The 13,735-nt window shown below is 27.4% G+C and overlaps 1 protein-coding gene across 2 annotated transcripts; it reads right to left on the bottom strand.

Moving 5' to 3' along the window:
- Positions 1 to 431: 431 nt before the first annotated feature.
- LOC123269932 (zinc finger CCHC domain-containing protein 24-like) lies at positions 432 to 12,970 on the bottom strand. 2 transcript variants are annotated; one of them, XM_044735879.1, is made up of 5 exons: positions 12,755 to 12,970; positions 12,444 to 12,723; positions 11,491 to 11,724; positions 4,121 to 4,285; positions 432 to 709 (listed from the first exon to the last, which is right to left on the bottom strand). In XM_044735879.1, exons 2-5 carry the CDS (start codon positions 12,639 to 12,641, stop codon positions 596 to 598), a joined length of 711 nt encoding a protein of 236 aa, XP_044591814.1. In that variant the 5' UTR covers positions 12,642 to 12,723; positions 12,755 to 12,970; the 3' UTR covers positions 432 to 595. The 2 variants fall into 2 exon arrangements, with proteins under 2 accessions (XP_044591814.1, XP_044591812.1); XM_044735877.1 differs by lacking the exon at positions 12,755 to 12,970 and having other exon boundaries at positions 4,049 to 4,285; positions 12,444 to 12,725.
- Positions 12,971 to 13,735: the final 765 nt, after the last annotated feature.

The following is a 13,735-nucleotide window of genomic DNA, read 5'->3' on the forward strand; positions in this document are numbered from 1 at the left end:
ATATTATTATATTATATTATAAATAATACAATAAATGTGATAAATTCTTATCCATAAAGTAAGCTTATAATTTGTTGAATCGCAACCTTAGTTAATAACAATATTTATATTTATAATTATTAATATTAATAACAATATATATCTTTTGCGAAATTTATACATAAATAAACGGGCGACCAAAGTTTATACATATTATTAACACACCCGTTATTACTTTTTATTAGCGCAATTTATTATTCTTTTTTTCTTTCAGTCTAATGTAGATTAAGTTACTGGTTTTATTTAAGGTTTTCATTAATAGAATATTAATGCCGTTAATTTGATGAAGGAGTGATAATTAATATAGGTTGTTTGGGTTCATTTTACTCGGGATTTCATGATCTAGGTCGCGGTACACCTAATTTCAAAAAATTAACCACTTTTTTTCTTACTCATTAATAAAAAAAAAATTGAGCAGTTCAAAAGCGCCCTTAACAATAAATCAGTAGTTATTGTCAGAATAAAAAAACAATATGACGCCGAAGCGGCGAAAAGTTACAAATTAAGGATATAAATTTATGAGTAATTTAAATAGTAAAAAAAGGTAAGTTTATAGCTATTGATCGCGTCTGCAGTAATAACCGAGAGTTTTGCACTTCTCGCAGAGATGTTGAGGATGTACCTTGCTTTGATCGGAGACGTCCAAGCCGTCGGGTTTCTCTAAGGGTCTCTGGAATGAATTTATTAGAAGATTAAAAATTGAATTGAAAGTTATACACGGAAAAAAGTAAACTGTAATATTCACTTGGATTCCGGTTAATTTTTATAGTTTAAAACGGTAAAGCGGACATCGGGGTGGCAAAAATATGAATATTACAGAACTTAATGTTGAAAATATAAAAGCCACAATTTATAATTTAATATCCAAAATAAGTGATTAGTAGCTGTCGCTATAGTAAATAACGACTCTCTTATCTTAAAAAATTACAGTTTCAAACAGTAAAAATTGCCATTTCAATATATAGTCCATATTATGAGGAGAAGGGGAACTTAGATGAAAGAGAAGGGGATTTCACTATGGGAGAATTTAATATTTGAAACAGTAAAAATTATTATCCCATAATAATCCCATAATAAAATTGAGATGAAATGTATGTGAAACCAATCTATTAGTGATGTGATTGGTTGAAAATATTTATTCTCATTCTGATTGGTTGAAAGTGAATATAATATACATAAACTACACATAAATATATCATGACCATAAATATGAGGCGCACGCTTGCGCGCGCAAATTTGAATTCTAGTCCCATAATAAAATTGAGATGAAATGTATGTGAAACCAATCTATTAGTGATGTGATTGGTTGAAAATATTTATTCTCATTCTGATTGGTTGAATGTGAATATAATATACATAAACTACACATAAATATATCATGACCATAAATATGAGGCGCACGCTTGCGCGCGCAAATTTGAATTCTAGTCCCATAATAAAATTGAGATGAAATGTATGTGAAACCAATCTATTCGTGATGTGATTGGTTGAAAATATTTATTCTCATTCTGATTGGTTGAAAGTGAATATAATATACATAAACGACACATAAATATATCATGACCATAAATATGAGGCGCACGCTTGCGCGCGCAAATTTGAATTCTAGTCCCATAATAAAATTGAGATGAAATGTATGTGAAACCAATCTATTAGTGATGTGATTGGTTGAAAATATTTATTCTCATTCCGATTGGTTGAAAGTGAATATAATATACATAAACGACACATAAATATATCATGACAATAAATATGAGGCGCGCGCTTGCGCGCGCAAATTCAATTCTAGTACTTTTAAAATATACATTTTACCAGTCCAAGCAAGTCAATAATTACAGTTTGATTTTTAGCGTTGCGTTTGAAATTTAACATTTTACTTTGTAAATATTAACGTTGCTAGTATTGGAAATTTACTAACTTTATTTTATACTATTTACATATCATCAGATCATTTTTAACTTCCCGCTCAGAAAATCGAAGATTTTCAAAAATCGGGAAGTTATTGTTTTCACCCCGTTTTGCAAAAATCGAGTTTTCATCAGATCTCGACGTTTGAAGGTCATAGGAAGCTTTCCTGACTACTCCCGCGAGGTTGTCACGGTGTCTGTATGCATGTGTGTGTGTGTGTGTGAAAGTATGTGAACCGCTTATAACTTTTGAACGGCTCATCTGATTTTATCGCGGTTGGTGCCATTTGAAAGGGCTTGGCCAAATTTAGATTTTAAGTATAATTTGGACCGATTCGGATCAGTATATTTTGAGAAATCTTAAAAAAAATTAAGAAAAAAATTTTTTTCAAATGTGGTTTTCTTTGGATTACTTTTAAACGGCTTTACCGATCGATTCCAAAAACTAATCAGCTCTAGACAATAAAAAACCACGTCGATCACCACCAAGCTGGTCGAAATCGGTTAATTCGTTCGAGAGATATCACACTGAGAAAAAAGTGCATAGTTAACTGAATTATAACATCACAATTATAAAAATATAGTTTTCTGAACTTTTTTTTTTTTGTAGTTACTCAAACTATGCATTAGTTTAAGTAACTATTGATAAATAGTTATATCGACTATATTTTAATTAATATGTTTTTGTTATCGCGTTAAACAAAAAGTTATTAGTTGACTGAAAGGTTTTTACGGACGACGTCTCAGATAGCTAAACTGGAAGAGCCCTTAGTGCGTAACCAAAAGATCCGAGTTCGATTCCCGGTCCGAGCTATCCGAATTATTTTTTCGGTTTTCTCAGTTAAAGTTAATCAAGATGGCTATTAAGCTGATATTTAACTGAAAATAGTTCAAGTAACTATCTATTGGGGTTCAATATAATAAATAATGTTAGGTACAAGAACTGCAATTAAATAGTGGTGATGCTATTTAACTAGATTTTCCTGGTTCAGTTGACCATATTTTTCTCTCAGTGCGTGAACGAAAGAAAACCAAAAAAAGTGTTTTTTCGAAATTACTCTGAAATTTTTGGTTCGATCAATTAAAACCTAAAAATTTTTCATGGGACTGATAAAACTGCGTCGAATGCCGCCAACCGCGTGGAAATCGGTTGATCCATTCAAAAGTTATTGCGGTTTGAAAATTCCAAAAGTAGTGTTCTATGAAACTTCTATCAGACTTTGAGCTCGAAAAGCTCAAATGCATAGAAATACTATCTCTTTGAGCTCAGCGAGCTCAAAATATCACATAAATTAAATTTTGAGAATCACCACTATTTAATTGCAGTTCTTGTACCTAATATTATTTATTATATTGAACCCCAATAGATAGTTACTTAAACTATTTTCAGTTAAATATCAGCTTAATAGCCATCTTGATTAACTTTAACTGAGAAAACAGAAAAAATAATTCGGATAGCTCGGACCGGGAATCGAACTCGGATCTTTTGGTTACGCACTAAGGGCTCTTCCAGTTTAGCTATCTGAGACGTCGTCCTTAAAAACCTTTCAGTCAACTAATAACTTTTTGTTTAACGCGATAACAAAAACATATTAATTAAAATATAGTCGATATAACTATTTATCAATAGTTACTTAAACTAATGCACAATTTGAGTAACTGCAAAAAAAAAAAGTTCAGAAAACTATATTTTCATGATTGTGATGTTATAATTCAGTTAACTATGCACTTTTTTCTCAGTGTAGGGTGAACCATTTTACTAATTTTTTAGATACGAAATGATAAATATAAATGTGAATTGTTAATTATTATACTTAAACATTTTAGAAATTTACATAGCGAATATTATTGTTTGAAATAGTATTTTCTTCCATGTAAAGAGTAAATTGTAACGTTTAAATGGTAAATATTGTATAGTGAATAGTAAAATCACGATTTTACTGTTTGAAATGGTAAAGTTTAGCAGTTGATCATTACTTATTATAAATCGACTGTTATTTATTACAGTTTACTTTTTTCCGTGTATAGAGAGCAGAATAACAAATGAAGAAATGAGATGAAGGAAGAAAAAAATAAAAAAAAAATGTCTAATGGCGACTTACGTAACGAAGCAAGGAGTTGAACGGATGAGACGAGGTGCTTGTTAACAACATCGCCGTAGACCCCAGACTCACCTGCTTGTGGGGATACACGTTGATGTGGCACTTTATGCACTCTTGGCCCATATTTGCCCAACTGTTCCCCGACATCCATTTGCGCTTGCACTTAGAACACTTGTACTCGCCGAAGCAACGTTTCTTTCCTTGGTAAGGAGTCAAACCTTCTCCTTTTGGTCTAGCCTGAAAATATAATTTTTGTCTGAAAATTTACACTGATAAAATTATCTTAGAAAAATTTTGTATCCAGGATAGTCATATCGACGTTCTAATTAGCAAATTGTCTGATTCCATTTTAGAGAGTCTTCCATTTATACGAAAAAAACAATTAGTTCAAATTTTATTATCACACAGAAAAAAAGAAATATTTGATTGAAATAAGATTTATTTTAGTCAAATATTTAAGATAGTTGGATATGGCCAAATAGAAATTTATTTCTGGTAAATCTATATATATATAGGAGACTTTCTATACACGGTGAGAAATTTCTGTAGAAATTTACTATGCATACATAATAAGACTGAACCTTAATGACTCAATTCAAAATATTACCATAAAAATTTAAGAATATCATATTGTACCAATCAATATTTACTAGGGACCATAGTAAATTTCACCATGCAACTGTTACATAAACATATATAAAAAATTTTCGTAAACTGACAGAACAAAAACTGTTAGTGTGCTTAAAACTTTTCATTATAGTTCCATAGTAAAATTTCTGTTGCTCAGTCGACAATAAAAATTTATAAAAAAGTTTCACATTTAGTCACGTGTACTCGGTTTAAATTTAAAATTGTGACTATGAAATTTTCAAATGTCCCATAGTAAACGTATGCGCGTCAGTCGCGACGCGCGCTCTTTCATTTTTTCGTGCTGCTTTGTTTTGTCAACATAAGTCTACAGACGCTATCAGTAGTGGTTAACGGTGTTATGAAAATTGCAATAAACATTAAGTTTTAAATAAATATTAGTTTATAAATCCATCAACACATGAATAGTTAATGAAAATTTGTAAGATTCATAAATAATAAAATATTTAATAATTTACCGTGAAAAATTAAAATGAAAACAAACATTTGATGGTTAATCTGCAGCCGACACTTCTAATAATAATAAAAAATAATTTAAAAGTTATATATTGTGTTTATAATTATTCATAATAAAATTAACTGCCAAAATAAATCCTACGTTCATTGTTAAAAATGAAAAAAAAAATAAAAAAACTATATTTTAAAAAATATTTTTAAAATTATTGCAAACAAAAAATCTTGTTTGGTTTGATATTTTTTGATTGCTAAAACATCTTTTACTCTAAAATTTTTTATTTTTACAAACGTTTTCTTTATTTTTTTGCTATAGTACATTCGGAAATTTAAATTATTGCATATTTCATTTTACTATGGTACATTTCAATTTTTACCATTTACTATGTCTGATTTCATTTGTTTCGGAAATTACTATGGGCCATTGTAAAATTTTATTCTGAGTCAATAAGGTTCACTAGTAATATGCACCATTGTAATATCTAAAATCCATGCAGAATAAAAAATAATGGAAATTTCTCACCGTGTAGATATAGATAGTCACTCATCACGATATCTCTGGAACTATAAGACCTAGAGACTTGAAATTTGGCAGGAATATTCCTTTTGCCAAGTAGAGGTCAGCTAAGAACGGATTTCACGAAATTCCACCCACAAGGGGGGTTGCGGGGGTGTTCACGAAAAAAAATTCATATTTTTCAATTATGGCTTTTAATAGTTCAAAACTTGGTCAGAATGTTTCAAATTACATTTAGAAATTTTTTAAAAACGAATTCTGTGACATTCCACCCCCCTGGCGTGCCCGTGCGTGGGCGTCAAATTAAGAAAAAATTCGTAAATTTCAATCTATAGCTATTAATACTTTGAAACATGGCCAGAATGCTTTTTTGGCGTTTGAGCCGTAAGATGGACGGTGGCGTTGTTTGCTCGGTGGGTCTTATATACGTGACTGAATAAAGTAGTCAGTACTTGTCTCGGATAGCTTAACTGGTAGAGCCCTTGGCGCGTAACCGAGAGATCTGGGTTCGATTCCCAGTCTGGGCTGTCTGATTATTTTTTCAATTACGAAAAATTCCCACTGAGTAGGTCCCCCCCCCCTTTTCCCCTATCCGTTCTTTCCCAACTCCCTTAAAATTTGCTTTAATATGGCTGTTAAGAATAAATTTCATTAAATTCTACCCCCACATGTCCGTGCGTGGGCGTAAAATTAAAAGAAATTGTACCTTTTAATCTATAGCAGCTAAAGGATTGAAACTTGGCCAGATTGATTTTTTTGGAGTTTTTGAGCTGTAAAGAATGAATTTTATGAAATGCCACCCTCACAAATCCTTGCGTGGGCGTTAATTAAAAAATTATAAAATTCAATTCCTAAAGGATAATAAGAAGGCATTAAATATAGAAAAAATTAAAAATTTTTATATAAGGTAAAAGCCATAATAGATGATCATGTACCATTATATGATCACTCTATGTATTTGTATACCTATATTTGTGAATATAGATATACAAATACACGTATATTGTACGCCACGCGAAGCGGGCGGGTAACGGCTAGTATATAATATATTTGAGCGATTTAGTTGCATAAAATAAATAGTTTATTCATGGTAAAGATATGGTTTATTTGTGGTAAATAAATCTGTAACTATTATTTATTAGTTGTTATAAGCATTTATTTATAAAAAATATTAATTTTTTTTTACATTTTTTGAAATTCCATAGCTTATAAATTGTTAAATAATATAGATACAGCTACGGACCCAAAAACTTTTTTTATTCTATAATAAAATATTTTTTTAATTACGCATAAATTATAGCAATATCCATTTTTGTTTAAATAATACATTAATTTAAATTTATACTTACCCAATTTATATTCTGCTACAGATCATTTTTCATTTATTTATTACTTTTAACAATTTTAGACTCTTTTTAACAATAAAAATAAAATATTTTAGAAAATATACCGGCGAAAAAAAAATTAGAAAATAAATTAAATTATTAAATAAAAGATGTCATTTTTTTAAATAAATAATATCGAGAGCTCCAGTAGAAAGTTATTAAGGCTTATTTTAATAAATAAAAAATTACTTTAGCAGAATATTAATAATTCAAATGATAAATAAATGAAAATAATTTATTACTAATAATAATAATAATACCGACAAATAATTCTTTTTTTCTGTGCACTTTAAAAAACCATTTAATATCGTTAATATCTAATAAAGGTATAATTAGAATATTGCTTCATCAAAATGTTAAAAAATCACCTTCTAAAAAATAAGAAGTTAGACAAATTGCTAATTAGACCGTCGATATGATAAAATCGGTTTTTTTTAGTGAAATTTAGGGTCACTGCAAAGGTCTTGACTTGAATTTGTGCCTTTTCAAGGTTTTATTTTATTCTCACAGATAGTCAATTTTATTATGATAAGTATTATAAGCTGCTTTCGAAAATTCTCACTCTCTAGGTACATAATTAAGATATGACCTTGTATCTTGGGAAATATTGACATTTTTAAAGATATAAACTCATCTCGATCTTACACTCATCGAGACCTTTCATTTGAGTACCCACATCAATTTTTCATATATTTTATATATTTATATATATTATATATATGTATATATGAAAAATATATCAAAAATGCATGTGGGTACTCAAATGAAAGCTCTTGATGAGTGTAACATCGGGATGAGCTTATATTTTTAAAACGTTAATAATTAAGAAAGTACAGGGCATTTTAATAAATATCTTGTGAACTATTGACATTTTTAGAGATATAAGCTCATCCCGATGTTACACTCATCGAGACCTTTCATTTGAGTACTCACATCAATTTTTCATATATTTTATATATTTATATATATATATATGAATATATGAAAAATATATCAAAAATGCATGTGGGTACTCAAATGAAAGCTCTTGATGAGTGTAACATCGGGATGAGATTATATTTTTAAAAACGTTAATAATTAAGAAAGTACAGGGCATTTTAATAAATATCTTGTGAACTATTGACATTTTTAGAGATATAAGCTCATCCCGATGTTACACTCATCGAGACCTTTCATTTGAGTACCCACATCAATTTTTCATATATTTTATATATTTATATATATTATATATATGTATATATGAAAAATATATCAAAAATGCATGTGGGTACTCAAATGAAAGCTCTTGATGAGTGTAACATCGGGATGAGCTTATATTTTTAAAACGTTAATAATTAAGAAAGTACAGGGCATTTTAATAAATATCTTGTGAACTATTGACATTTTAGAGATATAAGCTCATCCCGATGTTACACTCATCGAGACCTTTCATTTGAGTACCCACATCAATTTTTATATATTTTATATATATATATATATATATATATATATATATATATATATATATATATATATATATTTATATATATGAATATATGAATATATGAAAAATATATAAAAATGCATGTGGGTACTCAAATGAAAGCTCTTGATGAGTGTAACATCGGGATGAGCTTATATCTTTAAAAATGTCAATATTTAAGAAAGTTCAGTGCAATTTAACAAAAGTCGTTATTTAATAAAGCAAAATTTTAATTTTTGATAGTTTACAAGTCACAGCAGTCACGCAGTGACTGCAAGGTTGCTAGTTTTTTTTTTAATTAAAGTAGTTTGGTCGTCGCAAAAAATCGCAAAAAATCCGAGATCAAATTAATAGATATTTTTTTCTTCTTCTTTGCAAGTGATCACTCGAAAAATAGCATAAAATATAAAATTATTTCTAATCAAAATTTAATTGAATAAATTCAATTCATAATTATGGTTGAATAATTATAATAATATAACTATTAAAATATCAACTGACAAGTACTGGGCTGTCACAAAACAATAACAACTGTTAAAGGTTATGTAAGGTCGGTACTTAAAACAGTTGCTCAAGGTGTTAATTTATTGTTTAAATTTGCAAATATCACTTCAATATGTTAAATCTGCTATAATTTACATAAATTTTTAATGTATGTTTAATGACAATTTATTTAAATGCAAAAAAACTTTATGATTATATTTTAATTTCAAATTTGCCGCGCACCGAGAAGTCGCCATTTTTCTCCTGATAAAGATGGGGGAGTAATATCTCCGACAAACAACAAAGATAGAAACCAATTTTTAATATTAAAAAATTAATTAAATTAAAACTATGTGGTAAATCGTTATCAAATTTTGATAGAATATGTATGAAACATTGTTCTACCTATTGGAAAGTTTTTTTTATGGGGTCAAGTTGGTCGATTATTTATAAATCCTCCATTTCCGGAGTTATTGAACAAGGACACTCATAAGAGATGGTGTATTTTTGCAAAACTTTAATTAATTATATCTCTTAAACGATATGGTAAAAAAATCTGATTCTTTTTTCTATAGATGTATTAAATCATAATCTTTCGAATGAATATAAAAAAATATGGGGTCAAGTTGAAGTCATTTGGCACCCAAACTACCTTAATAGGATTTAAAAAGTTTAATTGAGAAACTAACTTTTGATTGGAGAATTTATTTTTAAATTACGCTTATATATACTCTATTAAAATTTTTCTACTAGCGAGAAGGCGTAGCCACCTAGCGGTAAAACCAAAAACTAAATTTTAATAAAAATTCCTAATTAATTAAATATCTTTCAGATCAAGCTAAGGATACAAAAAATTAAAGTTTTCTTTGAAATAATTAACTCTTACATAAAAAAAAAATTTATTTCCTATAAAAAAGCATTTTATATCAATGAACTGACATAAACAAAGAACCTGAATACCAGCAGAAATTATTTATTAAACTAAATAGTTTGGTTGAATTAATTAAAAGGTTCAATTGAGCTGCGGGTTGACAGTTTGTATGTCGATGACAATTAGATGGATGTTTGCATTCCACCAACCGCGTTTCATTTATCCTACATATACTTCTATATATTCATCTCTACAATAACAATAATAATAAAAATATACAACACACACAAATATATACAAAAGAAATATATAAACTCAAGTACAAGTACAAATATAAGTCTCATACATTTAGCTTTCCGCTCCACCCCCTCGACGCAGTGTTGCTCTTTAAATTTAACACACATGCTTCCTCACATATATATACATATATATAAGTTTTTTACGAGTCTACGTCATTCTATTCCTGCATTTATTTTTCTCTTGTTAAATATTGTTATAAATAAACCTAATTAAATATTTTTTTACAATTTTCTTCTTTTTAATTTTTAAAAAATTTTACTGACTTATTGGAAAAAATTTTTTTTTAATTTTTATTAAATAAATAAAGTTTATAAAATTGTTTTAAAAAGTAAATAAGAAAAAAATTCAGTAACAGTATATGGAAAATAACTAAATATATAATTTGGCGGAAATGAAGAAAATCTTGTTCGCGTCTACCGAAACTATTTAAAGTACCTAGACTATTCTGAAAATAACGATATTCACGGGCATGCAGAGCGATTTTATTAATAAAAAAATACCCGCTGGGAAAAAAAATTTTCTTTGTTTCAAATTTGTGGATTAAACTTAAAAAAAAATTATTTTTTAAAATTGAACTAAAAAAATTTTCTGAGTTAAAAAATATTTTATTAATTTATTTTAAGATAAATCTGAGGATTTAAAAAAAAAAAATTTCATGAGCTTTTTAAATATTCAACTTATTTTTTTTTAATAAATTTTTCAACGTTAAATGAGCAAAAAACCATTTTTATTATCAACAACTATCATAAATTTTGAGTTAATCTTAGACTTGGCTATTCAGTTCACAAAAAAACTATTTTTCTAGAATTTATGAAAATTTTATGGTCATCTTAAATAAACCTGAGTATTTATACCGACAAATTACAATCTTGAGATTTAATGTACTTTTTAAAAAAATTTTTCTTTTATTTTTTTTTTAAATTAACAAAAAAATAAAGTTGCTTATTTTTTAAAATTAGGTAGACCGCGACCTAGATCATGAAATTCCGAGTAAAATGAACCCAAACAACCTATATTAATTATCACTCCTTCATCAAATTAACGGCATTAATATTTTATTAATCAATTAATCAAAAATCGACCTGCGGTGGATTAACTCGCGCGACGGCTCATTTTACGCGGAATTTTATGAGCTTTTTAAATATCCATATTATTCTACTCAAAAATTAATTTTTCACTGTATAATCCGGCATTTTAATTAAAATTTAATGAATTTTAACCAATTTCTGGGTAATTTGATACAATAACTCAATATAAATTGTTCCCACTAGCAAAAAAATTATTTTTTAATTAATTTTAATATTTAGAACTTGGATAGCTTACCTGAGGACAGTCTTTGATGTAATGTCCTTTTCTGAAGCACAAGTGACACAAGTACGTCGAGGGAGGTCTTTTTGTAGATTTTTTGTCTAAAAGGCCCAGCTCGTTGAAATGTTCCGCGAGCTCGCCGATACTGTCGAGGGGAATTGATCCAGGGCTCAGTGAACTTTTCTGCATGTAATTTTGATGCTGGGATGCAGTTGGAAAATTTCCCCATACTGTTGGCAGGATTTTGCTCTGAAATAATAATTTTATTTTAGTAATTCAAAAATTCTATATTAAAAAATAAATTCTTGATTTAAATAAATTTTATTTTAATCAAGAATTTTTTGTTTTGAATTAAAAGATTAAAATTCTTCAAAAAAATTTTTTTATTTGAATTTTAAGAAAAAAATTCTTTAAAATAATTTTTTTTTTATGTCAAGACATTTAAATTCTTAAAAAAAATTTTTTTAATCAAGAATATTTTTCTTGTATCAAGACAATAATTTTTTTGATTTAAATTTTAACCATAAAATTCTTTAAAATAATTTTTTTCTTATATCAAGACATTGAAATTCTTAGAAAAAAAATTTTTATTAATAACTTTTGGCTACAAATTAAATTAAAATCCTTCAAAATAATTTTATTATTCAAGAATATTTTTCTTGTATTAAGACAAGAATTTTTTGATTAAAATTTAAAGAATAAAATTCTTAAAAATAATTTTTTTGATTTGAATTTTGGAATAAAATTCTTTAGAATAATTTTTTTCTTATATCAAGACATAAAAATTCTCAAAAAAATTTTTTTTCAAAAAATTTGCTTTAAATTAAGTCCAAAAAAATTCTTTAAAATAATTTTACTTTGAAGAATTTTTTGCTTTGAATAAAAAAAAATTATTTCTTCTCTAAAAAATAAAATACTTAAAATTTTTGATTATTAATCATTTAAAGAACTGCCCAAAATAAAAATACCTGTTCATTATGGGGATTTTGATCCGCAATTGCCAAATAAACCCAATTTAAAAGATGCGGGGAATAATGGGCCGGTAAATTTTGATGATTTTGACTATGCGACTGAAGATGATTGATATTTCCAACAGTTTGGACATTATTAATACTACTATCATGAATTTGGAGGTGCTGAAGTGGACGCGGATGACAAGCTGCCATATTACGTCAGTTTAAAATTTACAAACGCACTTATCACTGGTAATTATTAAAATCTCCACTTATTACACAACTAATTTATTTAATTAATTATTATTTAATTAATTCACTAAGAAATTTCATTTTTTAAGGAATTTTTATTAAAATTATTATTATACTTTCTTCAGGGGCTCGATTAAAATTTGAAATTGTGGGAGATTAACAAACGTAATGTTAGAACAGTCTCTGGTACACACGTGCTGGTGTTACTGCCATCACATCCGATTCTGCCCTCCACTGATGGCCTAATGTAAGCAGTGTGTATTCTCGGATGTATACTTACGTATTATAGTGTGATGAAGTCAAGAGTAAAAGAGAATTATAAATACATATATTTTAAGTCTAACTAAATTTATTAATAAAGTTATTTTATTTTTTTTTTTTTTAAGTTAATACTTACATAGGGATTACTATACAATTTTATGTTGGGATTTAATGGTTTATTTTGATAAAATTTGGTTTATTTGTTTGATTTTTAGGATTTATTTAAAGGGAATATTTAAAAATTTGTTTACTTTATTTTTAAATTTTTTGGGAAGAAATAAAATAATCCCCGTAAGAAATGAATTTAAAGAAAATAGAAAAAAGAAAAGAATTTTTGATGAATTTAAAAATTTTGATTTATTAAATAATAACTATTGTTAAATTGCACTGTACTTTCTTAAATATTGACGTATTTTAAGATATAAGCTCATCCTGATGTTACACTCATCATGAGCTTTCATTTGAGTACCCACATGCATTTTAATATATTTTTCATATATACATATATGTAATATATATAATGTATGAAAAATTGATGTGGGTACTCAAATGAAAGGTCTCGATGAGTGTAACATCAAGATGAGCTTATATCTTTAAAAATGTCAATAGTTCACAAGATATCTGTTAAAGTTCACTGTATTTTATTAACTATTGACGTTTTTAAAAATATAAGCTCATCCTGATGTTACACTCATCATGAGCTTTCATTTGAGTACCCACATGCATTTTAATATATTTTTCATATATACATATATGTAATATATATAAATATATGAAAAATTGATGTGGGTACT

The sequence above is a fragment of the Cotesia glomerata genome, linkage group LG7 (genome assembly GCF_020080835.1).
Source record: "Cotesia glomerata isolate CgM1 linkage group LG7, MPM_Cglom_v2.3, whole genome shotgun sequence".
Taxonomy (NCBI): Eukaryota; Metazoa; Arthropoda; class Insecta; order Hymenoptera; family Braconidae; genus Cotesia; species Cotesia glomerata.